Source organism: Sturnus vulgaris, chromosome 20, assembly GCF_052056855.1.
Source record: "Sturnus vulgaris isolate bStuVul1 chromosome 20, bStuVul1.hap1, whole genome shotgun sequence".
Classification (NCBI taxonomy): Eukaryota; Metazoa; Chordata; class Aves; order Passeriformes; family Sturnidae; genus Sturnus; species Sturnus vulgaris.
The window spans coordinates 7,205,065-7,232,303 of NC_142262.1; the positions used below are offsets into that span (position 1 = coordinate 7,205,065).

Here is a 27,239-nt window from a genome sequence, read left to right on the forward strand (position 1 = left end):
CAACGCCCCGCCCCGTAAACATCCTCCGGGCACGCCATTGGCCCGCGCGTTGCCATGGGGACGGGGGGTGGGACCCAGGGATGCCGCGGGACCCCCGCAGCCGGGACCGAATCCGAACCCAGCCCCGCCGAGATGAGGAGGCTTGGGGGGACCTTATCGCGGCTTGCAGTACCTGAAGGGAGCTGTGAGAAAGCTGCAGAGGACTTTTGGCACGGGAGAAAGGGGAATGGCTTCAAACCGAGAGTAGGTTTAGATTGGATTATGGGAAGAAATTGTAATGAGGGGGGTGGAACAGGTTGTTCAAAGAAGCTGTGGATGCTCCATCCCTGGAATAGTTCAAGGCCAGGTTGGATGGGGCTTGGAGCAACCTGGGATAGTGGAAGGTGTCCTTGCTTGTGGTGTGTGGGAGGTAGAACTGGATGGTCTTTAATATCCCTTCCAACTCAAACCATTTGTGATTCTATGAAAACCTGACCCTCCAGGGGCAACCCCAGCCCTTTTCCTCCTGCCTGGGTCCCCTATCCTATTTCTTGCTCCTGATGCACCCACGGCAATGAGGGCAAAGCTGAAGGGGGGCTGGCAGACTCCAAAAATAAAGGATGGAGTCTGCCTTTATTTGATTTTAAAAATTACAGCCAAAGGCTTCTCTAAGAAATCCCTGTCCCCTAACTGCTGTTCCGAGGGCTTTAACAGAGGCCAGGGAAGGATCTCTTTGAAGCATCTGACCGTCTGCAATCCATTCCCCCCCACTGTGTTCGGTCTTGGGTGGGACTCGATGATCTCAGAGGTCTGTCTGATTGATTCTGATTTTGACTCTGATTCAGCTGCAAGTTGCTTCCCCCCACCATCATCAGCTCCTTCTACTAAACCCAAATTACAACCCCCTTACAGCCCTCCTGGCCTTCAAGACTTCAGCTCCCAACACACATTTTCTTCCCCACTACTGGAGGGATTTCTCTTCCCAGCTCTCTGTTGCTTCTCTTCACCCCCAGGAAAAGTTCCCTCTGGGTGTCCTCATCCATCCCATCAGTGACAGAGACCACTCACACCACTCACCAGGAAGATGCCTCTACCCCAGGCCAGACTCCTCCTGCAGAGGTTTAGTTTGCATTTGCCCTTTCTCCATCCTGGCAAGACAGGATAGTTTGGAATGCAGGTTGGAAGGGACCTTGGGAAGTGTTTTAGGACATTTTAATCAACTGGGATGTTTTGGAGAAGGTACCTGGGTGACAAGTGAGTGGGTGCTTCCAGCCAAAAAGGGTTTTTGGGATTTCGCACACCAAATCCCCCAAATCCCATCTGCCCTCACCCTGCAACCACAAAATGACTCTGGACACTCTGTCGACATAAGATACCCTTTATTAAACATACTCTTAAAATCCAAAACATGCTCAAAGCAAAATCATAAGCAGCAATCTGGTTTCCTTCCTTAAATCCCTGACATGTGGGTCACTGGAACAAGGGGCTGCCCCGTGAGACAAGGGGCTGTCACCTTTCACCCCACGCTGTGCTGCCAGCTCCTGCCTGCCCCTTATCCCTTCTGTGTGGCCGAGGACGGCACTGGTGTCGCCCATGCCCAAATCCCGTCTCTCCTGTGCCACCCAGAGGATGGATTCTTTGCTCACAGCCAGGCAGCAGCACTGCTCGGCCACAGCATCCTCCCGGCTCCTCTCCATCGCAGCCACCGTCGCTCTGAACGCGGGGCAGCGCCCATCCACAGCCACCCTGGGTCTGCGGGCACCCCGTGAGCTCTGCCCGCTCCTGCAGCCTTGGGGACACCGCTCAGAGAAGCCAGAAAACCCTCACAGTGGCTCCTAAGTGCTCCTTGTTCTGCTGGCACCACAAGCACCGTTGCACCCTGTGCAGGGTGCCAGGCCAGCTGTCCTTGTCCCCTTTGAAACCATGAGCAAGGCTGGGCTTTGGTAGACGAGGTGCCCCTGGAGCATCAGCTGATTTTCTCTCCCCTGCCCATGCTGGAGACTTAGGGAAGAGATGGCTGCTGTGATTTTCTCAGCTTAGCATGATGGTGAACCTCCAAAGTTCTCCCTGTGTGGTGCTGTGGCTCCTTGGAGCTGGGACACCCAGCCTGTCCCCAAACGGGTCACAAGGCTTGTCCCCACCCCTTCAGCCCTCCCTGTTTGCAGCTCCCACCCCGCATGCCACAGAACAGCGTTTTGGAGATGTCACCCCCCACAGCAAGCACCCAGCCCTGGGTTCCCAGGGAGGAATTTGGGAGCTGTTGAGCTTAGAGGAGACACAGCCAGCCCAGAGGACAGAACAGTGGCATGGGCAGCTCCAAACCCACCCCGGGCAGGACCCACACTGGGGCCACAGAGCAAGCAGCTACCGTGGCCCTGGCTGTGAGCCAGGCAGAGAAAACACCCCCAGCCCCCAAAAGAGCTTCATCCCTCTTTAGGAGCCACAGCCATCATCAGCACAGCCCATGCTCTGCCATGAGTACAGCACTGGCAACCTGCTTCCCACAAATACCTCTCCAGGGACACTGCTTTCAGTGCATGAACATCTCTGTGCTGAGGTGGCTCTGAAATGCAGCTATGTCCTGCAAAGAGGAGGTGGCCTTTGCTGCCACAGCCATGTGACAGAACCAGGTGGGGAAAAAGGAGGCTCAGCAGGCTCAGCTTCCCACCCTGGGTTGCCCCAAACAGCTCCAGAGCCCAGTATATTGGGATGCAGGGTCTGATGCTCCTCCAATTTCTGACTGATTTCTGACTGTCCCTGATGCTCTCTGGAGTGGAGCTTGGCCTCTGCCAGTGGCCCCACCAGGCCCCCAAGGTCTGTGGCTTTATCCCTCCTCCTTTACTACCCTTGTGTGTCTGCCCTTGGAGCAAAATCCACTTAAGCTCTCAGCACAATGCTGGCCAGAGGGATGGGGATAGAGATGATGATAGAGATGGGGGGCAGCTCCCACACCCTCATCCACCCCTTGCTACAAAGTGTTATGGGGAGGGCAGGACGGTTGGGATGGAGGTGACACTTTTGGCACTTGTTCCAGAGAGAGGGGCACAGCCCAGAGCCCTGAGCTCACAGCAGGGCGGAAGACAGACAGGATAAATTATCAATTTATCACTCCAGGGGGTGGTGACCGGGCTGGGGGCAGTACCAGGCATCCTGCCCACCCCTGCCACCCTGCTCCATGCCTTCAGGAAAAGCAACCTGGGGCCAGGCCCAGGAGCCCAGGTGGTGCTCAGGAGAGCAGAAGGAGGGGGAGCTATGAGGGCACCATTACTGCCAGTGCAATAATGGGGACATCCCATGGCATGGGGACAGTGCATGGCAGGGTAGGGGCATGGGCCAGCACACCTGGGGGAGGCCGGCCCCCCCGTGAAAGTCACCAGCTCGTGCACCAAGGGTGTCAATCCCAACACTCATCCTTGAACCCACTCCCCTGAACACGATCCTCCCATTGTCCCCACCCACCCACATCCCAAAACCCCCTTGGTGAGGTGACCCTGTCCCATGGGCTCCACACGTTGGAAAAAGGAGCCTGGGGGTGTAAGATGACCATGGGAGGGGAGGGGGAGGGCAGGAGGGGACCCCAGCCCATCCCCATTAGGGCTGGAGAATGGGAAGGTGCTCATGGGAGGTTCCAAAATGACATGGCTTTCAGCCCCCACAGAAAAGTCGAAGTTACCATCTTTTCTTTTGAAAATCAGTCCTGGTACAGCCGAGGGGTGGCGGTGACGATGCCCACGGTGCCCAGACACCAGGGTCCCTCTGGGTGGGCAGGGGGGCCGGTGCCCCCACCCAGGCTGAGCCCTCACACGGGCAGGGTGGCCACTGCCTGCTCCAGGTCCCGGGGGCCAGGGGGACAGTGGGGCCAGGTCTGCTGCAGCCCCACGTTGTTGTTGGCTGCCTCTGGGCCTGGGGGGAGAAAATGGGGGTTAGGGGCTCCCAAAGCTCACTGGTGCACTCGGCTCATGTTTCCATGGGGATGCAGTTTATTCTCCCAAAGTAACGCCCACCTCCCCAGCCCCCTGTTGGGTTTTGGCTGCAGTGAGGGCTGGGGGGTACCTGCACTTACCTCTCCAGGTTTGGGGAGCCCCTTAAACTCCCAATTTCTCAGGGCCAAATGGGAAGCACAGCGTGACCATCGCTGGGTTTAAAGAACCCAAATGAAGGGGGCTGCCTGTGCCCCCTCTGCCCAGCCAGAGGCCACATGCAGGTGCCCTGTGGGGCTGCAGGTCAGGCACAAAGGGATGTCCCCCGGCCCAGCAACGGGTGACAACCCAATGCCAACCCCCCGGGGGACAGGGCACGGGGCGGGTGCAGCTCTGGGGGTCTCATGGTCTCACCTATTCCTCAGTGTTAATGGGGCAGGAGTCCGGCACGGCGGCTGCGTGGCAGGAGAGACCAGAAGGCACATGGTGAAGGCGGGACAGAGGCGGCATGGGGACACGGGGACATGCACACGAGCGAGCAAATGGGGGTGACCGGGGGGCCTGGGGATCTCACTGCCTGTGAATGGCTCTGGGAAAGGGCTGGGGAGCTGTGAGGGGTCCCCCATGCACGGAGCCTCCCGGGGTTTTGTGCCAAAGGGAACCCAGGGGTGGACATGCTTGCGGTGTGGGGGCAGCTGGGTCCCTGCACGCCTCCTCTCTGGCTGCAGGCTCCCAGTTCAGGCAGCACCCCTCAGCTGGGGCAGGGTGATGGCAGAGCTTGGCCCGTGGCTTGTGTCCCACCACCAAACCCATCAGAGGCTGCGTGGTGCCCTTAGGAAGGGGGTGCACCCCTAAGGCAGCTTGGCTGCAGCCTCCAGCGAGGTTAAGCCCTGTGCCCAGGGCAGCTCTGAGCCACAGGGACTGTGTGAGGGCATGCCAAGGCCAAGGGCAGAGGCTTTCTCAGAGGGGGAGCAACAAAATCCTGCTGCCTGCTGATTTATGGGAGGTGACAGCTGCCATTTCGACTGGCTTTTCATGGCGAGCTCAGGCTGGAGAGCGAGGCACGTTAAGTCTGCAGATCCCGGAGGGAATGGATAATTAAACAGGACCACATGTACATGCACAAGGAAATCCCATTAAGAGCTTGATATTGCCAAAGTCACTGCAGTGCTCCAGTGCAGATCCAGCTCTGCTCAGTGCACTCAGTGCAAGGAGCAGGGCTGGGGCAGCAGAACATGGTCTGGCCCTGGAGCAGGGTATCAGCCCTGTCCCACCCATGTCCCACCCCTCGTGCTGCTGGAGGGGTGTCCCCCTGCTGTCAGCAGCTGGCAGATGTGCCCTGGGCAGACCAGCTCCCAAGTCCCATCCTGGTGGAACCCAACCAAGCTCGCCCAGCCCACTGCTCACAGCTCGGAGCATTCTGTGGCTTTAAACCAGCAAGAGTCCTCAGGGGATTTCAGTTTTTCTACAGCAGCTCCCCAGCCCCGCCACCTCGGTGCCAGCCATTCTGGCAGATGCCTTTCCCCAGTTTCTCTTCCCAAAGCTGTTTTTGCCACGTTGCCCCTGGCAGAGGCTGTGGCTGTGGCCAGAGGATGCTCTGAACCCTGGGGACAGTCCCTGCAACCCGTGCTCTGCAGGATCCACACAAGGACATGGCTTCAGTTAAACCTCGTGCCCTAAAATCTCTGGGATGGGGACTTTGGCCTCCTCCCAAAGCTCTTTCCCACCAGATTGAAATCTGCAGAGATTTCAAAAGAACCCTTGAGGAACCACATCCCACGCCTTTATCCATTACAGAGAGGACAAAAACGTCATTATTAAATGTCACCAGCTTGGAGACTGCAGATGTACTCCTAGATTTAGGCTCTTGAACACCACAGATCTTAAGGGCCAGGATGAAACTGCCTTCCCTACAATCATGAGAACTGGGTACAAGCCCTGAGAAATTTTATGAATGATACAGCCAGAACAAAACCACAAAATATGGAACACCCCTAGTCTGTCTCACCATGAGCCTAAGGGTAAATTTAAAGACACAATACTGATCTTAACTCCTTATGAAATAGAAGCTGACTGCACCCTAGAGGATTTAAGGGTGCCAAGCATACCCTCCATGATTGCCCCAAAAATTTCTCCAAAACCTAAAAAAATCAACTCTGAACATTTTTCAAGGTCAATTTGGTTGAACAACAACAAATATTGTTTAATCCTAGTCCTTAAAGAGATGCAGACCAATGTTTCTGCTATCAGACCAAAATGTTCATCTTTTACAGGTACCTCCTCTGCTGAGTGGTTTTCCTGGCTAAACCAGAGACTGTTACCTCACACATCTAACTGATATATTTGGAACTGCAATAGGAGTATTGAACAATATCAGTCTTGAAACTCTGACTGATCAATTGGGTGCAACCACTAATAATTTGAACACTACAGATCAAGCCTTAAGGTCTTCCTTATCCACTCTTGGTGATCAGTGATCAGCTTCAAATATCAAAAATATCCAAATGCTGATGACCAACTGGCTGATGGTCCGGGAACTGCTCAAAGCAGTTTCTTCAGCACTCAGCTTTAGTCCAGCTCAGTTGTGGTTACACTCTACCAGTGCTGGGATAATCACTGAATGGGAAAAGGGACTTTTATTCGTTGAAATCCAAAAGGGCATTTCAATCCTGGTGGTCTTTAATCAAATTTTCTTGTGTCCCCATCACTAGTAAGGTCACAGCATTCATCTTAACAGTGCTTCTGTACGTGCCAAGCACCAAATGCTTGTGGTATTAGATCCATTGGAACACTGAGCATGGGCTTTTAAGAACAATCATACACATGCATGGCAAACCACTGATGTAGATGGTTGTGTGTGAGAGAATGACAGGGGTCTGTATGTGGAAGTAATATTTTGTAAGCCTAAGCTGTGTGTTTGGACACAGAACTATGTTTATAATTTTGAAATGTCTCCTGATAATAGCCCTGAACCCATTCCAGTATCACAGGATAAGGGTGTGGGTGTCTAAGACCCCTTGTGATAATTTAACAGCGGATGACACAAAGATACAGCTTTGTAACTGCTTAAATCCATGCATTTGTAACTTCACCTAGAGAGCAGGGTGTGACTTCAGCTACTCCCTACCAAAATCTGTGCACCAAAATGTATGTTAGATATGTTACATGACACTTTGTCTCCATCCCCTACTGAAATGGACATTACCCTGGTTAAAAACTGCTGGAACATCCTGATCTACACAAACTGGTACAAACAACTCAAAAAGGAAAGTCAGAAAACAATGATCACTGTCCATTATTATGTGGAAAAAATGTCTTGTATCCTACAGCAAGTGAAAAGGGATGGAGAACATCATGTCTGCCATTCTCAGGGGACCATGGACAGCCCCCAAACCCCCACTCTGCACCTCCTCTGCCCCTGGTCCCAGCACGGGGGGCAGCCCTCTGCTTTTCCCCACAAACGCTGAGGCTGGGTCACCCCTCTCATGCAGCAGAGCTCGTGCTGAGGGCTGCAGCTGCTGGACACGTGGGCAGATGTGCTGGCCAAATGATGGAGAGGGCATCCTTGGCTGGGCTCAGCCCAGGGACCAGCCCCTGCACCCCAGCCCAGGCAGGGGACAAGGCCAGTGCACACCTCACAGCAGAGCAAGAATCTGACCCTGTGCCGGAGCCATCTGGGCTGCAAAGCTCTCTCTTCCTCATCCTCCCCCCAGCACAACCAGGAGGGATGCAGTCAAGGATGGCTCTGGCCATTGCCACAGCCAAGGGATGCTTTGCAGGCCCTCCAGCAAAGCAGAGGTGCTGCTGGGACACCCCCAGCTCCCTCGCCAGCCCCTCCAGGCCAGCAGGACTCAGCCAGCTGCTGACAGAGGGTAATGGAGGGGACACAGGGCTTTTGTGGCAGGTGCCTGTTCCTCTCCAAGAGCATCAGCCGTGTTTCTCCAGCACAGAAACCACCAGGAACAGGCAAGGCAGCAGGAGAGGAGGCTTTCCCAAAGGAGCAGGGGAGAAGATAGGATTTCCCTTCCCTCCAGTGGGTTTCACCCACTCTCTTGGCTCTCCAGTACCTGCTGCAGGTCTGGTGCCTGCCACAAAGTCAGCTGAAGGGGCAAGGCAGGGGCAGAGTTGCTTTCAGCTTGTCCACAAATGTATTGACAGAGACCCCATGGAAGGTGTTTTGGCTTTTTGTCTCGTTTCCCCACACACAGGCTGAGGAAGCAGAGCCTGCAGGGCTGGGCAGGGTTCCCCAGCCCATTGCCCCCTTCCCCACAGGGGCCAGGGGTGTTCAATACATTTGTCACCTTTGGGCAACTCTGGGCAGGGAAGGGTTACAAGCGTGGGTGGAGAGAACCGTGTTGGCACAGAGCGAACATGAACTTTCACACGGACGGAGGAGCCTGGGGGAAAGGAAGAAAAAAAAGGGATGGAGAGAGGCTGGGAGGAAACAAAAGTGGAAGGAGGGTGGGGGAGAAAGCATGAAGAAATGGGAAAGACAGATGAAGGTTGGGGCTCTGTAGAAAGATGACCTGATGGACACACCCCATCTCCCTGGCCTTGGAGGAAGAGGAGAACAAGGCAGGCAGCTCCTGCTGTACAGCTGGACTGCCTGTGGATCACATCCCAAGACAAAATATTGCTGTGCCCACCACAAGCCTGTACCAGGCTACAGTTGTGCCACACAACCACCTTTCTAAGGAGGACTGGTGCCTCCTGGGGTGCCAGCAGCCCCCTGGCCAAGGGACAGAGAATCCCAGCAAAGCAAGTCTGGACAGGCCAGACAGTGTGGACAGGCCACCGTGACCTACGGGTGGTGACGTGTCTGGTGCTCAGCCCCACGGAGGGATGGGTGGAGAGGTGCAGTGAGGACAGCTTGGCGGGGATGGTGGCAATGATGGTGATGGGAGAGGAGGGATGGATGCAAAGGGCTGAGGGGATGCAGGAAAGAGCGGAACTGTCCCCCCCACCCCAAGTTCATGTTCAGCAGATGGCCACTCACCAGGTAAGCAGGCCTCAGAGCACAGTTTATTGTCCAGCGCTTTCACGTGTGCGATGCCCATGTCATTGTTATTGTCACACCTCAGACCGAGGAAAGCGCCTGTCCTCGGGCCTGGAAGGGAGTTAAGGCAGTTAACGCCGCGGCCGGGCTGGGGCTCGACGTCGCCTTTTTAGCACTGGGATTTCTGGGGCTTCTCCTCTCCCTTCCCCAGCCTCTTTCGAAACAAAAAAAATGACATAGAAACGATGCATCCGGGTGGGAGCGGGTGAAGAGTGGACAATAACGCCTGGGCACAACCCGAGCTGCTCCTTCCCCACCGGCCACATCGGAGCGCAGCGGAACAGCGACGATGCGGCCACGGGGACACGCATGAACCTGCCCGGGCTTCAGCCAAACCTTCCCTCTGGCACAGCCAGGCTGTGGTGGCACCCATCACCTCCTGCAGGAGCCTCTCCAGCACCAGCAGTGCAGTGAGAGCTGCGTGGATGCCAGGAAGAGGCAGTAGCTGGATGCGTGGGGCAAAAGAAGCCATAGCCAAGCTTTTGCAGGGGGGATGGAGGCTTTTGGGGATGAGGGAGGTAACTCTGCTTCTTAGCATTGCTTCTACAAGAGATCAGCCCCCAGGTTCTTACCTGCATCCATCAGATGCAGGTGACTAAACCTCAGGATTGATGTTCCCAAACATGCCAGTAGCCCTGCTGAGAACAGGTGCAGGACTGTGTCCTAAGGAGAAAAACCATCCTGCTCCCAGAGTTGTTGGGATGCCCATGGATGTCCACCATAGCCCCTGGTTGTTCCTATTTGTTATACTTGAATCTCCCCATCAGCACGAGCCTCTCTGCAGGTCAGAGGCCATGATTTGGGGATGGGTGTTCCGTGGGTGTTCCTGCTTTCCAGCTTGGCTGAGCATCCAGGTTGGATGGAGAAATAGTTTTGTCATATTTTTGCTAAAAAGAGACTTGGAAATGTAGGAGGAGGCACAGGGTAGGCCTCCCTATTGCCCAAAAGCAATCCAGGGCAGTTGGTGGCCAATGGCTGTCTGAGCTCAAGGGAGGAGGTGAGACGAGCCCTCGATGTGCATGTGTTGACATTGAGGACAGGCCAAAGAAAGTGAGGAATGCATCCCAGAGGGAACAGCTCTGCAGCCCCTTCCTATGGGAATCAGCCCAGACACTGATTTCTACAGGGGAGAGTTTCAGAGATTTGAGAAAAGACCTTGGCAAGGGAAAAAAACATAGAGAGAGAAGCCTCTTTTCTATTTGGCTCGTTGGAAAAACCACTGGACCCTGCACACCTACCATCACCTGCTCCATGCCCCACACTGAGCTCTCTGGGGTCCCTGGGGCTGGCTGGCAACCCCACCCACTGGTGTTCAGACCCCTGTGGGTGTCCCCACTGTGACAGATGTTTCCCTGACTCCAATGCCTGCAGAGTCCCACAGGGCTCTCCCTGATGGCAGCAGGGGAGCTGGGGACAGCACAGCACCCCCACTTGTGGCGACAGTGAGCTGAAAGCGAGGGGACAACGACCCAGGGCCTTTTACCATCTTCCTGTGTGGGAGAGGCGTCCTCGTCCTCCAGCACATCATTTCCCTGTGGGACAGATGAGAGGCAGCGAGTGTTAGCCCAGGGCTGTGCCAGGGGCTGTTCCCAGGTCTCTTTGCGGGAACATCCCTGGCCCTGGGCATTCCATGGATTAGGACTGTCAGTGAGGCACAGCCCCACTGCTCCATCCATCCCCAGGGCATTCTGCAGGGAATGGATGCATGGGCAGCCCTTTCCCCAGCCCAGCCCTGGGAGAATGTGGTGCCAGCTGCCCAGCCTCCCCCTCCATGGGCACAGCTGGGATCCCCCCAGGGTGCTGGGTGACACCACAGCTCCCAGTTCCTCGTGGGATGGTTATGGTTACCTCGGCATCACGCTCCTCGGCAGAAATGCTGACAAAATTTAGATCCGGGGACTCCACAGGTGTTGACTGTAGGAGGAAGATGGGAAAGATGGAAGGAAAACAAAATAAAAGTCTGGTGCCAGTGGTTTTGGAGGAGGAGTCACATCTCATGGGGAAGCTCTCCAACCTGGGCTCCACCAACAATCCCCAGTCCCTACCTCTCCATCAGAGGCTGTGGCACTCGCAGCCGCGGGTGAGGGGAGCATGTCCCCCTCCTCCTCCTCCTCTTCCTCCTCCTCCTCCTCCGTGCCAGGGGCGATGTAGGAGCCAGACATGGAGGACACGGTGTCAGTGCTGAGCTGGGAGTGCTGGCTCTGGGAGGAGGCCATGGACATGACGGACTGAGCCAGGCTGCTGCTCACGGGCTCTGGGGGAGAGCAGGGGCTGAGGGGGCCGCTGGACCCCCCCACCCTCTGGTGGGAGACATGGCACAGCACCCACTAATGAGGGGCTAATGAGGAGGAGTGGGGTGCAGAGGAAGGACAGGCTGCATGCCAAGGAGATGTGATGGGTGCAAAGCTGCCAGCAGCAGGTCCCCAGGGCTCACAGCCCCCCGTTTCCGGGTCTATAGGGTGACAAAGCAGAGGTGACGCCCTGGGACTCCATCCAATGTCCATGGCAGGGTAAGAAGGGGCCATCCCACCCCTTTTTCCATCCCCCCACAGTGTGACAGTCCTGAAATCATGATGCCACTCTCCTGCCTTGCCAGCGCCTTTGAGCCCCTCCATGCTGTACCTTCTGGGGACGAGATGGTGGAGGAGAGGGGTGTCCCAGTGCATGAGGACTGGTCGATGGCTCCTGATGATGACAGGGTGAAGTTTTCACTCTCTGGTGTCGCACCACACTCCTGGAAGAGGAGCCCATGGGAAGGATGGGATGGGGATATTCAGCATGGACGGAGGAAGAGCCAGGAGGGGCAACCCCAGCCAGTCTCTCTGGTCCCAAGCCTCCCCCAAACCTGCTGCCCCCCTCCAGTGCCTCAACTCTTTACCAGCACATTTTGGACAGTGCTCACCTCCTCGTGCCGGGCTGGGGATCTCCTCCTGGAGACCCTCAGCTCTGACTCGGTGCATGACTTCTCATCCTCCTCTTCGGGCAGGATAGAGGAGTTCTGTGAGATAGACCTGGCCAAAGGGGCAGAGCAGAGGGTTTCACCCCTGCCCACAGCCCCCAGACTCTCTGAGCACCCCCAGACCCCCGTGCCCACCCCAGTACTCACTTGGAGATGCTCTTCTTCAGCTTGAGCCCCGGGGGGCCGCAGTCGGGCAGGCGCTCGAGGGGTGACAGGGCCCTCAGGGGGGGCAGGGGGCCATCGCTGCCATAGGAGGGCAGGGTCCCCACGCCCGGGGGGTCCCCCAGCGCTCGCAGGGGCAGCGCGGCCGGTGATGGCGTCAGTGGCCCATTGAGGGCTTCCAGCAGGGACACCACCTCGTACCCCGGGGGGATGTGCTCCGAGGACTGCAGAGAGGGGGACACGGGGTGAGGATCCTCCCTGGGCCATTTTGCTGATCCCAAGATGCCCCAGGAAGAAGCTCACACCTAGAGAATGGCTACCCTGTCAAAATCCTTTCTTCTTTTATTTTTTTAATATCGACTCTGGTTTTTTTTGCAAGATCAATTTGCAATAAACAAACAAACCCTGGATCCCCAAACCTCCCCATCCTGGTGGAAGAGGCCAGGGTCCCACCCTCAGCCAGGCACTGACCGAGTGCTCCTCGGAGTCAGAGGTCTGCGAGGCAATGATGGGGTTGAAGCTGGTGGGCGAGAGCGGGCCCAGCTTTTTCCTCATGGCTCGGATTTGAAGCAAGGCTCGGAAAGCTGCGGCAGCAGGGAAAAAAAAGGGAGGAGTGAAAACCAGGCATTGAAAGGAGACCTGTCAAAAAATGACACTCTGTTTCCAAGAGGGGCATCCCCAGTGGGGTAGAGGGACTGCAGAGCTCCAGAGTGGGAGATGCCAGCCCATTCCTAGAGATGCCAGCCCATTCTTAGAGATGCCAGCCCATTTCTAGGTTGCAATACAGGATGTGACCAAAAGCATTCTATCACCATCTGTTGAGGCCGGGTGGGGCAGTGATCCTTATCTCTGATCTTATTCTCTGCTAATGGGCCATGTTAAACCAGGTGGGGCAGTGTTCTTTATCTTTTCCACAACCCATCCTTCCTCCAGGAGGATATCTTCTGTTAACGAGCCATTGAGTCTCAGTGCAGGACTGATAAAATTTTATCATCCCTTTGGGAGATGCTCCATCGAGGGGGAGGAGCTAAAAATTTCCTACCTAGATAAAAACTGAGATTTGGAATACCAAGGCAGCCTTTTTTCCACTGGATCCCAGAGGAAAGACTTTTTCACATCATCACTGGACCTTCAGAGGAAAGCTGCACCCTTCTACAGGAGCACTGCTTCAACTAAACCAAATCTGTTACTGCAGGAGGATGCACCCACCATTTAATGGGACTGATGGCATGTCAGGTTAATTCTGACTCTGTCATTGTAATACTGTATTTCTATTTTAATTTTCCTAGTAAAGAACTGTTATTCCTATTCCCATATCTTTGCCTGAGAGAGCCCCTTAATTTCAAAATTATAATTTGGAGGGAGGGAGTTTACATTCTCCATTTCAAAGAGAGGCTCCTGCCTTTCTTAGCAGACACCTGCCCATTCCCAGAGATGCCAACAGCCCACCCAAGCTCCCCCCGGGCCTTACGCAGCCTGCAGATGGGGCAGTTGTTGGCCTGGTAGCGCAGGGTGTCAGCACAGGTGTTGCAGAGGCAGAGGTGGCGGCAGGGCAGGATCAGGGTGTCCCGGACGTCCGACAGGCAAACCACGCACTCGGCGCTGTTATCGCTCACCTCGTCCTCGGCCACCTGCCCAAGGGACAGCAGGAAACTGCTCAGGGGTCCCCAGCCCACGTGGAACCAGGGTGGGTGCTCTAAAATACTGGCTGGGTGCTCAGAGAGAGTTCTGCTTGTGTCCATGGGCTGCCTGCTCTTGGAATGCCCCCCTGGGACCTCATTCCTCTCCTCCAGGAGGCTGGGAGGTGAGGCCAAAGGAAACAGAAACCCAAACTTTCACCCCATTTTTTACATGTTAAAGCAGAGCATAAGGCACATCCCATGCCTTGAGCCCCATGCTCCCCATCTAAACCATCACCCTTCCCCCATGGAATCACAAAAGATGGGGGGAAAAGCTCAGTGCTTCAGTTTTCTGCCTCCAGCAGCTTCGATGCCAACATGAAGTGTCCCCAGCCATGACCAGCTCAGTGCTGTGCTGCAAACTCTTGCCCTGAGCATGTTTCAGTGGCCAGAGCTGTGCTAGGGGAAGGGAAGAAGGGATGAGGGAAGACCCCTGGGATGCAGGCACACCTTGGAGTCCTGTGTGTTGTACTTGTTCTCGATGCCGTAGATCTCCTGCAGGAGGTAGCTCACACCATCCACCTGCAATCCCACGAGGAAGGGAAAGGAGTAAGGAGCAGAGAGTGCCCAGAGCCACTCCCTGCCCCCTGCTTGGGCCAGCCCTCCTCCCCCCAACATCCAGGGCTTCTCTTTGTATTCATGACCTCGAAATTGCACTCCCTGGGAGGCAGGGGCAAAGCTGGGAGAAGCTTGGAGCTTTTAGGGCTCCCCAAAATCCCTCAGTGCCTTCCCTGCAGGGTGTGCAGGGACACCCGCACCTCAGGGACACCCCAACACTCACCACTTGCTTCTGCTTGAGTGGCTTCACGCAGAAGGTGCCATCGCTGTGCTGGAGGGAGGAAAGAGCACATGGGTGGGCACTCCTGGGCTGCTGTGCCAGAGCACCCACCCTGTGGCTGTCACTGCTCCTGCCCCACTCCCAACAAGCCCATTTTGCAGGAATTCTGGCTTTTCCTGACAGCCCAGCACCAGGCAGCTGTGGGAGGTCACACACATTGCAAAGCTGGAGACTTGTGGGAGGAAGGAAGATGGAGTTGAGCCCAAATGCCCTAGAAGTGGGTGCTTAAAATGAGGTAAGAATCCCAGGATTTGAAGAGCAGCCCAAAACATCCCCAGCCCAGCAGCACCATCCCAATTCTCCAGGCTCTTGTAGCTGGTGGGTGATGGAAGCAGGAGGGGGAGGATGGTCCCAGCTTGGCACTTACCTTCTCAAAGGTGGCCAGCAGCACATGGCAGTGCCCACTGTGCTCTGCAAGACACAAAGGAACGTGCAGGGCTCAGGGGACGTGCAGGGGCACGGGCAGAGCCACAGCAGCAGTGAGGAAAAGCAGGAGGCTCTGCCCAGCTGGCACCACAATGCCAGAAACTGGGAAAGGCCAGCCCAGCAAGGAACCCCCTCCTCACCTTCTCCTTCATCCACCACTGCCTGCACCACCATGGGATAAACCTCACGGTCCAGGTCAAAGCCCAGCTGGAGAGAGACAGGGGAGGTTTGGTGAGATGGAACAGTGCTGAAGCTTCATCCCACCTCCATCTCCAGGGGATGATGTCGGGCTGGGGGCACCCACCTCTTCCTCACTCCACTCGGAGGGGTCGATGGTGTGGGAGGGCACACAGAACTGCTGGCACACCCCCCGCTTGTAGTGCACCGTCTCGGACTGCAGGCTGTTGTCCCTGGGGGTGTAGCTGTGCCATGGAGAGAGGACAGGGTCAGGGCACCACGGGTGTCCCCACACTCCTCCTGCTCTCCCCAGATCACCGAGATGCCAGGAAAATGGGAGGACGTGTGTTCACTCCCCTCCCAGATTGCTCTGGGGGCTGAGGTGAGAAGTTCTAAAAAGGGCTAAAATAATCTACAGGGTAAAGTAAACCCAGGGCAGTCAACACAGCATGGGAGGGGACAGGGACAACTCCACAGCCTGGAGGGGTCTGGGGGGGGGAAATTATTTCCCCATTCTCAGTTCTGACTGGAAGGTTAAAAGAGGGAGCAGGATGTGACAAGGAAGGAGGTGGCAAGGGTTGGCAAAAACCTGGTGGTGGCACCTGGGGGAAACAAGGAGCCCCCCTCCAATCTCAGCACCACCCTCAGCTGTTCCCTGTCCTGAAGAGGAAAGATGCTCAGTGGGGAGGCTCCATGTACATCAGCCAGGGACACACACCAGGCTCGGGGGGACATGGGCCAAGCTGGGGGGTGACACAGGCCTGGCTGGGGCCCCTCACCTCGCCACCCCATTGTGAAACTCCTCAGTTGCCTGGTAGTAGATGGTTATGGCCACGCGGGCGTCTGTGTCGAAGGTGAACTCCACGTTGTAGTGCACCTTGGCTTTGCTCACCTCTTCCCCCGGGGTCTTCACCTCCTCCGAGCACCTGGGGAGCACAGAGGGTCCAGGAGACAGGCCTTGGGGTGCTCCAGGACTAATTCCCTCGGCACCAAAAGGCGCTGCTGCCCTCCATCAGGGGACACTGAGGCACACCAAGAGTGCCTGGCATGCCCAAGGTCGCGCCTGCAGGCTGGGAAATGCCGCAGACAGATTCCAGCCATAATCCCCAATCTCAAGCCCTGCCGCAATCCCCAGCCTCCCTCCAGCAAAGCCTTTGGAAGGGGGGGAGGAAGAAGAAGCAAAGCACTTCAAAGGCAGCACTAAGCTCCTTTAATCCTGCGGCACTGCCTGTGCTGGCATGCGGGAAGCAGGAAGGGAAGGGCTCGTTGGGAGAGCAGCTCATCCCTCCATCCATCCATCCATCCATCCATCCTGGAATGAGAGCAGCCCCGTGCCCAGCATCCCTGGGAGCACCCAGCACACCCAGCAGGACCCTCCCTCCCCGAGGCTCAGGGCTGGGTGCCCAGACTCACTTGACAAGGCGCAGGGTGTCCTTGCGGATGTTGATTAAACTCCTGAGCGTCTTCACGGGTTCCTGAGGAGGTGGAGCAGCGTAAGGGAACTAGGACGAGAGAGACACCGGTGAAGGCACACGCACACGGGGGGCTACGGTGGCTGTGGACCCCCCAGTGACCCAAACCCAACACCCTACAGAGGGAATTGGGGTGGCCTGGGCATCCTGATGGGTGCTGAGCACCTGCAGCTCCTGCTGGAATTTGGGTACCAGGCAGCACCATGACAGGGACATCCCTCCACAAACAGCAAGCCCAGGACAGCAGGGACAGTTTCACTGGGGAGGGGACACACAGAGGGGCTTGTTCCTTGTCCCTTTGGCTGGAGGGTGAGGAGGATGTGGGGCACAGGGAAGGCTACTGATGGATTTTTATGCTGCTGTTTGAGGTTGGGAAGAGAGAGGCTGAAGCTCCCTCCCTGCCCACCAGACACAAGAATCCCTGTTTCCTCCCTGTGGTGGATGGGATTTGGGTGGTGGGATCCCTGCCAGCCCTGTGCCCAGAGCACAGAGCCAGCAAGGTGTCTGGGCAGGAGCAGGCAGGCAGCAGCATCCCTCCTCCAAGGTGACATTGTCCTTCCCAGTCCTTTCTGTCCACTTGACAGGGGCTACAAAGCTCCCTGGGGAGAGGTGACATGGTGGCACCCAGGGGACACAGCAGTCACCCAAAGGAGACTGAGTGCAGTAGGGAAGTGACACAGGACCCATCTCCATCTCCCAGGTAGGTTTAGCTCCTGAAAGGATCAGCCCTGATTAAGGCCCAGCTCATTGGCAAACTGCCACCATGTGCCAGGGGACAGCCAGAGCCAGGAGGGTGTGAGGTGCCATCGGGGATGGCAGATGGTCAAAGAGCCTCAACTGCTGCCTCTGGAGAGGGAATAATGTCCCATTGTCCCTCACCAAGGCACCCACTGCACCCCAATACCAAGGGGACAAGACCAAATTGCAGGTGGCACTTGGGGATGCCCTGCAGGGAGCCAGATGCCCATTTCCCATGTCCCTGGTGCTCTCACATGGGACAACCACCATCACTTAATCTGTCCTCAAAGCCACCATCACTTTTCCTGTCCCCAAAGCCCTGCAGAGCAGGATGGATGGGACTGGGGGACCCGTGCTGGGCTCAGAGGGACGGGATGGGACAGCAGCTGGCAGAACCCCTCAGTGCAGGCACAGCTCTGATCCCAACACTTTAGTGGGGCCACTAAATGCAGATTAAGGCCTAGGCTGGACACAGTGTGGCTGATGGCATCAGAGGCTTTGGAAATGAATTCCCAGCACTGTGGAACTGCGTCTCACTGCTCTCATCTTCTCCAGGAGGGGTAAAGGGCAGCAGAGTCATTAAACTGCTGTTAACGAACTTTTTTATGAGTCACTAAACCTGCACCTGCAGAATTGAGCACCTGCAGAGTCACCCATTGCAGCTGGAGGGGAGAGAGTGAGAACACACCCCAGGCTGAAGCCGAGCCATGTCATGACATGCTGTGCCATGTCGTGATACATCCCCTGTTATTCAAACTAATGCAGTCATCCAAAATTGCTTCACTCAGTCAAACCATACCCAAATCAGCCCTGGCAGGGACAGCACCCTGCTGCAGCAGCCAGGGGTGGGTGACAGAGGAGGGAAAGGGCAGCCAGGTCCCCTGGGTGCCACCCACAGGGGCCGTTGTGTTTGGCAGGATGGGGAAGTGCCACAGGCAAATTTTGTGCTGCAGAAACCACTTCAGGCTCTTTCACTCCCACGTGTGAAATGCACTTTTTGGGGGTGGTTGGATTTTTTTTTTTAATTAAATTTTACAAGCCAGATTTTGCACATCAGAAAGGGGCTCTTCAGAGGACGTTTTGCATCTCCTCACTTTAAATCAAGCTGAAACACAACAGAAAAAAATGGGTAATGGTTGCGGTGAAGTTATGAATGCCATCCACGTGCCTATAGCAACATTTGGTGCAGGCCAGCTTCTGCTAAAGTGAAATAAAAACCACCCTCAAAAGTCTGTCTTTTTGGGTTTTTCTACAAGCAAACCCCAGCAGCTTTGCGTGGGCAGGGAAACCCAGTGGCACATTTCATCAGTTCCTGGCTTCCCCTGTGCTCTCTGAGTGCCTCCAGCAGCTTCTCTGCTCCTCAGCCCCTGCATGGTAGCAGCTACTTCAACCTGCAACGCCCTTCCCAGCCCCTTGGGAACCTGCTCTCAGCTGGAAAATCCAGATTATCATGTATCCATGGAGGGGAGAACCTGCACAGCCTCTGGCTGCCCTGCACATCCCTGTGGCAGCAGCGCTGTTCATAGCTCAGACAAAGTGCTCTGCTCACAGAGGACACGGGACACAATTCTTCTAAGATCTCCTGGCCCTTGATCCCCAAGGAACCCAAAATTAATCCCCCACCAAAAAGCAGTGGTTGTCTTTATTGTTTCCAGCCCAGCCAGGGCTCTCACAGAAGGCCAGAAAGCAAAACTATCACAGCCAAGAAGCATCAGGACAGGACTTGGAGGCAGCATCAGAGAGGCACAAAGTGTTGCCTGGACACAGCCTTGGACCAGAACCAACACAGATCCTCCCCAGCTCCTCCTTGAGCCCCCAAAACTGGCCTGACCCAAAAGTCCAGCCCCAGAACTCACCCTGCTCCCCAGGGAGGTGGGATCTTGGTCACAGCTCTGCAGCCCAGAGCCATCGGTAATTAAACCAGAGCAAGACAATTTAGCTCGTGATGCTATATTAATTCTCTCTGCTGTTTCCAAGCTGTTCCTTTGCCTTCCCTGCTGCTCTGCTGTCAGGGCTGCTGACATGGGAACTGCTCACTGGGCAGTTTAGAGGCTTTTACTGTAATCAAGAGGATTTCTCAACACTCGCTTATGGAAGAGGCCCTGAGTGCTGACTTCTCATTTTCTGGGGAAGCACACAGGATGGAGAGAAAGGCAGAGAAAGGCACTGCCTTTGCCCACCCCGTGTTCGTGTGCTTTGTGGCTGCTCCTGACCTTGGCTCTGCCAGGATCCCTGCTCTGGCACAACCCAGGGCTGGACACTTCCCTGCTGAAGCACCACATGATGCTGCCAAAACAGTACCAAAGCCAATTCCAAGGAGGAAACAGGAACCTTGCTGGCAATGCTTGAGAGCTGGACCAAAGCACCAGGCAAGTTTATCTGGACTTAACAGAAAAGCTTTGGTGACTTTTAAGTCCTCACCCTGAATCTTTTGAATACTTGACCCTCCAGACTCCTCCAGCCAGTGCTGTGAGTTGTCTCACTGCTGAGGCACCCGGATGAGAGGGAGACATCACCCCCAGGCTGAACCCCTGGTCTCATTTCCTTCCTTTCCAAAGGCAGCAAGAACAAAAACCATCTCCAGGAGCTGTGTGGGGTGTAGGGACCCCCCCTTCAGCAGATTCCCTTGTGCCCCGAGACCAGCTGGAGCTGCTGGCATCCAGCACTGCAAAACCCATCCATGCCAGCCCCAACCCCTGCCTTTTTACTTTTATTTTATTTCTTTCCCCTTCTTGCTAGAGCTTGGGGAGTAATTTCACCTGTTCCTGCCCAAGCTGCTCTACTACCCTGAACCACACCAGCTCCTCTGTGTTATGTCTCCACCATGTGCCCTCCTGTCTGGGATATAGTTGCTGGATGAGATGGGGAAGGCAAGAGAAAATGCAACTCTTGGAGAGGGAATGAGAAAGAAGCTGGATTTAATCAGCCTAGTTCCCTTTCACCATTACTCCTGCATAGAGGACAGGCTGCAGCAGGAACCCAACCCTTGTATGAACCATCAGAGAATCCACTCAGGGCTCTGTCCATGGAGGGGGACAGCCAGCAGCCTCATCCCGCACAGCCCATGACACACACACAGCCAGCACGGCTTTGGGAAGGGGCGCGCCCGTGCTCCGGACCCCCCACCCCCCTGTCCCCCCGGTACTCACCACCACGGGCCGGTTCCCCAGGAAGTTGAGGTCGCTGTTCTCGCCGAACAGGTACCCCTCGGGGTGCGTGGAGTCGAACTTCTCCCCGCCCATGATGAAATGGTTGGCAAAGTAACTCCCTGAAAGCAAAACAGAGCAGCGCCTGAGCGGAGAGGGAGGAGGGGGCTCCGCCCGGGAGATGGAGCGGCACGAAGCCACCGGATCGATGGCTCGGAGGTGACTCTGTCCCCAGGGTCACCTTGCTGGGATCCTTTCTGCTTGAGCTCACACTCTGAGAGCCCCCAGGCAGGCAGAGGCTGCCAAGAAGCCGCAATCCCTGCCTGCTCTCCCCTCCTCCTGCATCCCCCCGGCTTCAGCACCACGGTCCGAGCCTGAGCACACGGAGCCGGGATGGGGAGAGGCTGGTGCGGGGGTCCAGCCCCATGGCAGCGCTGGCCGTGGGGGCTGCTCCATCCGTGGCATTGAACTGTGCCTGCTCCCCTTTCCCTGTCTGAGAAATCCCTGTAAGCCCCGGAATGGCCTGAGCCACCCAAGGTCACCCTGACCTTCAGCAGGAGCAGAGGGATCCTGGTCCGTGAGGAGGAGGAGGAGGAGACGGCTGCTGGGGCAGCAGAGCAGAGCTAATCGTGGCCATAAACATCAGCTCATTCCCCGAGGAGGCAGGAGAGGCAGGGGCACAGCCTGACCTGCCAGAGAACCCTGCGAGCCCCGGAGGAGCCGGGCTGGCTCCCACATTCCCAGGGATGCTGCCGGGAAGGGCAGCATGGACCCGGCATACACCCTCAAAACGGGCAGGGCTGCTCCTGCCCACAGCCTGAGGTCACACGCCTCGTGTGCCACCCAAGGCAGCGAGTCCACAGCCTGGCACTGCCCAGGTTGGCTGCAGCTGAACCTAGTTCTGTCAGTTCTCAGCCTGCAGCCTTCCCTAGGAAGCGCTCACCTGCAGGAGGCAGGATTTTGGGGTCCTGTGGACCCTCCAGGAGGTCAGCACCTGCCCTGCAGAGTGCTCCACATGCCCTGAATGCTGGGCAATGACCAGAGTTCCATCCCTTCTTCCCTCACAAAACCAAAACACCGGAATGTCCTGGCCCCGAGCTGGGAGCAGCCCCCAGGTCAGCAGGCACTTCTCCATTAGAGGAGAATTTCCTCCCAGCCCAGTCAGGAGCCAACCAGTGCTTGCTCCTTGTCCATGAGATCTGGGCTGTGTGGGGAAAGCATGTTGTGGCACAGGAACTGGCCAGGCAGGAGGGCTGGGACTTGAGGTGGGAAAAAAGGGAAAGGTGGGCAGGGATGGGGCAGCAGCAAGGGGTGAGCAGAAACACCAGGAGTCAGACATGGACACAGTGTCCTGCATCCTGACAGCCACAGGAACAGGGTTTAGCTTATAAAAACCCCAAATCCACCAGCACAGATCTATCTGCACACCGTGGGGGATACCCCAAAACCAAACAATTGGAGACCACAGATAAAGGAGCTCAAGCCTGGGCTGCAGGTCTGCTTGTGGGTACTGAAATCAGAGCTTGAAATCAGCTTCCAACAGAGGCAGGAACCGTCCAGGGCGGGATCAGGCTTAAATACTGCACTTAAACCCAAAATGGAACCCAAAGCCCAAGGGGAGGAGGAGGGGGATCTAACCCTGGGCCAGGAGGGATGAGTGGGTCCCGTGGTGCAGGGATGCCCAGATGCAGCGAGCCCGTTAGCAAACGTCGACCATCAATTATTGATGCCTGCTGCTTTCAGGTCCCATTTTCCATGTACATAATTTATAGGCAGCTCGCCTGGAAGGACTCGGCCACGTGGAAAAAAAAGCCCCAAGAGCAAAGTGCCTGCAACAGCACAGCCAGGGGAGAATGGGGCCACCCAGAGCTTCTCCTGACACCAACTTGGAGTAAGAGCAGGAGATGGCAAGAAAATTATATTTAAGCATGGAGAAAAGCCACCCCAGCACTGAGAAAAAGCTGGAAAATGGAGCACAGGTTCTCTGTGATTGGCCCAGCCACAGTTTAGTGTGTGCAGGGGGCTTGCACAGGATGGACAGAGCAGGTGAGGACCACGCTGCCATCACCCAGTCTCCCCGCCAGGGGTTGGGAACGTCCCTGGGTGCTGCAGGCTCCCAGCACATCCCCCAGAGGCTTCACCTCCCAGGAAAGGTTCTCCTTGCTGTTAAACAAGAGGCTTGAGTCGTGCCAGGCTTTTCCAGGGAAGCACAGGAAAGGCTGGCAGGAGCGTGTTGGTGACTCCCTGGGCATGGCTGGGGGGCAGAGCAGGAAAGCACCTTCCCAGCACAACCACCTTATTATGAGCTGATTGTAAATCCAACACCCACTCCTGGGGAAGTAGAGCCTGTCAAGGACAGCCACATCTCTGGAAGGGCTGCACAGAGCAGCTGCTGGAAAGGAGCAATAAGCCCAAATTGCCTGAGGTTCCCAGCAAAAAAAAGTCTTTCTGTCCTGCACATCTGCTGGCACCAGCAGACAGGAACACATCTGGCACCAGCTGTCAGCTCCTTTTCCCCATGAGTGCCAGTGATGCCACCTTGTTCAGGTGACAGAGAAGGGTGAGGTCCCTGGTGTGTGCTGTGCCTGTGGCTCTGGCATGCAGTGACACATCCTGCACTGTGCCCCAAGCCATGGCTGCCCAGCTGGGCTCTGGTACTGGGGCCTCTGGCTCTCCAATGTTATAGCCTCACTCTCCAAAGCTGCAAAAACAGAAAAGTTCACTTCCAGCTCATCCACACACTCGTGGTGAGGGAAGCCCCAGGTTTGCACAGCCTGCAGTCAGCCCAGACGGGTGGCCACGGCATGGGGCTGGGACAGGGACACCCTGCGGCCACAGGTGCCAGCACAGAGTGCTGTGATGGGCTGGTTAAAGGCTCTGGGTGCTTCTGCCCCTGGGCAGCCCATTATTTAATTCCATGCTCTGAAGCAGGCAGCCAGAGCCAGTGGCTCTGACAGGGAGCTGATGCCAAACCGTGTCCTCAGCACTGCTGCATCAGCCCTCGCCTGCCGTGGCTCTGCCACCACCTGGGGTTGTGCCCCCAGGACTGGGGGTGTCACTGCTGGATTAATCCCTGTGCTCCTGCACCCAGCCAGGGCCCTGCTCACAGTCCCTTGTGCCCCAGGGGAGCTCGGTGCTGACCTCAGCTGGGGACAGGGGCTGAAAGATGGAGACTTGCCCCAAAAGCCATCCCAGTAGCCTGGCAATGGGCTCCATCTGCACCCCCGCTGGCTCTCCCTCCCAGTGGCAGCCACCAAAGTAAATTTCAGCCTTTGTTTCAAAAATTATGGCTTAACTAATCCCATTGACACCCTCTCTGGAGGGGATGGGACCCTCAGGATGGGGAGATGCTAAACTGGGACAAGACACAGCTGCCCTATTCCTACAGGCTGCACTGGCCATCCTAAGAGAGCCCAAAAGCCAAAGCCACATCCACAGAGAGAGGGAAATGCCCCAAGGAGCCATGAGACTCCCCTCCAGGACCGCATTTCCAAAGCCAGTGGCTGTTTTGAGGTGAGGGAAGCGCTGCTGCCGCGGAGGAATCGGCTCCGCTGCCCGGCACGTCCTCCCTCGGCTGCCGGCAGCGCTGAAGGCAAATCCCACTCGGATTAAAGGCAAACCAGCCATAATCTCCCAGGGCCACCAGCCTGTCCTTGTCCCAGTGCAGATGGCTGTGTCACCTGGGCATCTCCTGCCCCTCTCCTGAGGACCTGGGCAGCACCAGGACCATTCCCCCCAGCTCAGCACAGAACCCAGCAGTGGGACTGGGCCAGCTGAGCACAGCCAGGAGCCCCGGGCTCTCCCTGATAAACCAGAGCTAAGCATCAGCCTGCTGACCTCTGACAGCTGAGATGAGTTTGGAAGCGCTGGGTGCACTTGCACCCTCCACCCCTTTGTAGTTGATATTTCAAGAGCCCCTAAATAAGACAGGGTCCCAAGGGAAAAACTTGTAATGCATGGAGACCCTGTCCCTACAAAGAGCAATCCCATGGATGGGCTGGCCCAGCCTCACCTGGCATCAAAGTGACAGAGGCCTTGAAACCCTGTCAAAAGGAGAGCTGGGGGAGCCCTGCGGGAGGCCAGGCTGTCAAGGATCAGCCATCTCCAGCCAGCTGTGCAACCTATTTTAGATTAAATTTTTTTTAAAAGAAAGGCAAGCACAGCTTTTCAAGACACAAGCAGGGCTTCTGTTGGCTGTAATTCTTGCTAAGGAGGTCTTTAGTTGTAATTAGCGAGTAATTTGTCACAGTGCTAACGATCCGAGCGTTTACCTTATCCTATTAACTACCAAAATAGTTACCTATTAATAATATTTAGTGCTGCAAGGATCCTGTGCAATCTCCTTACATGCACGCACGGTGCTCCGGGGCATCACTCACCGGTGCTGGTATTTTTGCGGCTCTGAAGCGCTGCCCACACAAGGGCTGGACCCCATCACCCCTCCCTCCCCAGCGTGCCCCCCTCGGACACTCGCTCAGCCCAGCCCTTGCAGGGAAAAGTGAGGCACTGAGGGGAGGGACGGATTTTCCAAGGTCACGCACAAGGTTTGAGACAGGGCCGGATTCGGGAGCGAGAGATGCATCACCAGCAAGCCTGGAGGCAGGGAGAGGAGCCAGGAAGGGGAAGGCTTCCCACGGCAGGGACTGGGGTGCTACGACGGGGCAGAGCCCTGGGAAGGAGGGATCCCCTCCAATCCCTCCCACCCCAGCCTCCCTCATCCTCCCGGGAATTTAAACCCGGGATTTCCCCGAGCAGCCAGCACCCGAGTAACCGGCTATAAAAAGCGCCTCCGGAACCCGGTGCCGCAGACCACGGCTACAGAAATAATTATCACAATAATGTCATTAAAGTCGCGTCAACTCAGCCAAGTTTGGGAAGCGGGGTGTACTGGCCAAGGGGCGCCCGGAGAGGAGTGACCCCGATCCCTCCCGCGCCGCACTCACGCAGGGTGTCCCGCACCAGACCCAGATTTTTAGGGTGCCCCCCTGTGCGTCAGCGTTTTCTTTGGGGTGTGCAGGGTCACCCCTGCCCGGAGCAAGGTCGTGCCCGGTGCCCGCCTGATTCGCTCCCCTTTTTCCCTCCCCGTCGGCGGCACCGGGACGCGAGAACCCCCGGGGGGCTCACCGGATTTCGGGGGATATCTGTAGACGGAATTAGCGGGGATATCCACTTCCTCCACCCCTGCGTTCTGCCGGCTGGTCAGAGCCCCCATGGCCGGGCCGGGCTCAGCGGGCGGGGGGCGGCGGGGATTCCTCCCGCCCGGGACCGGGACGGGGGCCGGGAGCGGGGCTGGCGGCGGCCCCCGCCCGCAGCATCCTCCGCTCCGCTCCGCTCTGCGCCGCGCCCGGCGCCGCCTCCGCGGCACCGCGGGGCTGCGACATTCGGGGCGGGGCCGCCATCGGCCGGCACGCCCCGACCCGCCCCGGCTCGGCGGACGAGATGCTGCCGCTGCCTCCCCGGATCACTCTGCCCCGGTGTCCCCCATACACCCAGCGGGGTCCCCCACTCAGGTGCCACTTATCTGTTCCCCCGTCCTGGCACACGCGTGACCACAGTGCCACCCACCTGCCATCCACCGTGTCATCCAGTGGCCTCCAGTACCGCTCAGTGGCCCTCCTCGCCACCATCTGCCACCCTCAGTCACCCCCCAGTGACTTCTCCCACCGCGGCCCACTCTCCTCCCATCCTTGTCCCCAGCTCCACCAGCTGGGTGGCACCGAGCAGCAATTCCAGCTCAGGGACCCCCAGGGGCAGACTGGGCATGGTCCCTCGGTCCCTGCACCCCCTGCCGCCGGCGTGTCCCCTGGGAGAAAGACAAGCACCCCACTTTTCCCCATAGGTTATAGAGGGAAGGATTTTGTGCAACTGTTGGCACAGGGACTGATCCCCTCCAGCAGCACTTCAGGGGCGCGCAGCGCTGGGGAGGGGCCAGGTTAAAGCCCCCCTCCAGTGCACATCTCCATCATCCCCATCCTGCCTTCCCAGCTCCGCTCCACACCAGCAGCAGCTGCATCCTCCGGGCGCAGCCTCTGGAGGCAAGGAGCTGCCTGTCCTCTCCAGTGCACCCCAACAGATTCCCCCAGTTCCCCCAGCGTTAAATTACTGGGAAGCACTGGTCACCTACTCATTTTCTACTTGGAGCCGAAGAGAAAGGATGGATCCTTTGATCGCTCACTTAAACCCGCCGTTGATTAATTAGTCCGGGAGCGCCAGTTAGTGGAGCATCACATGATTTTGATTTGAGTTGATAACACGAGTGCTATAAATATCAAACGGGAGATGTGCAGGGAGGTGGATCAGCTGCCCTGACGTCCTCGGCTACTCAGTGGTGACGAGCAAAGGCCGTCCTGGGGCTCCCTCCTTTATCCCCTCCCTGCAGAGGGACACATGGACCCCTCTCCCAACTGCTTCCTATCCACACAGCCCCATAAGCAGCTGAGAAAAGCCGAATTAAAGAGCAGCCCGGGGTGGCTTTGTACCCTGTTTGTCAGCCTGTCACCGTCACACTAGGACCCACATTCCCAGCAGTGACACCATGTCCATACTGCTGGATGTCACACCTGGGCTGGGTGCCAGCGGGAGCACCGGCTGAAGAGGAGAATTTAGACTCCATGATCTTAAAGGTCTTTTCCAACTTAAATGGTTCTCGGAGGAGCCAAGGGCAACATCCACACCGGGAGCCTGCTC

The 27,239-nt window shown here is 56.8% G+C and overlaps 1 protein-coding gene across 4 annotated transcripts; it reads right to left on the reverse strand.

Moving 5' to 3' along the window:
* Positions 1 to 1,341: 1,341 nt before the first annotated feature.
* On the reverse strand, positions 1,342 to 25,809 carry RNF157 (ring finger protein 157). 4 transcript variants are annotated; one of them, XM_088176496.1, is made up of 21 exons: positions 25,677 to 25,809; positions 20,556 to 20,674; positions 16,610 to 16,698; positions 15,976 to 16,122; positions 15,324 to 15,441; positions 15,160 to 15,226; positions 14,961 to 15,004; positions 14,537 to 14,584; positions 14,206 to 14,277; positions 13,548 to 13,707; positions 12,548 to 12,660; positions 12,062 to 12,300; positions 11,858 to 11,966; positions 11,578 to 11,689; positions 11,001 to 11,209; positions 10,804 to 10,869; positions 10,439 to 10,487; positions 8,896 to 9,006; positions 8,201 to 8,296; positions 4,314 to 4,354; positions 1,342 to 3,882 (listed from the first exon to the last, which is right to left on the reverse strand). In XM_088176496.1, exons 1-20 carry the CDS (start codon positions 25,762 to 25,764, stop codon positions 4,314 to 4,316), a joined length of 2,097 nt encoding a protein of 698 aa, XP_088032622.1. In that variant the 5' UTR covers positions 25,765 to 25,809; the 3' UTR covers positions 1,342 to 3,882. The 4 variants fall into 4 exon arrangements, with proteins under 4 accessions (XP_088032622.1, XP_014744671.2, XP_088032623.1 ...); XM_014889185.2 differs by lacking the exon at positions 8,201 to 8,296; XM_088176497.1 differs by lacking the exons at positions 4,314 to 4,354; positions 8,201 to 8,296.
* Between the last annotated feature and the right edge of the window lie 1,430 nt (positions 25,810 to 27,239).

Coding starts and splice junctions, on each gene's coding strand:
- RNF157 (XM_088176495.1), bottom strand. CDS start 25,764: ATGGGGGCTCTGACCAGCCGGCAGAACGCAGGGGTGGAGGAAGTGGAT. Junction 15,227..15,323: donor CCGAGTGGAGTGAGGAAGAG/GTGGGTGCCCCC, acceptor GTCTCTCTCCAG/CTGGGCTTTGACCTGGACCG. Junction 15,005..15,159: donor AGTGGTGGATGAAGGAGAAG/GTGAGGAGGGGG, acceptor TGTGTCTTGCAG/AGCACAGTGGGCACTGCCAT.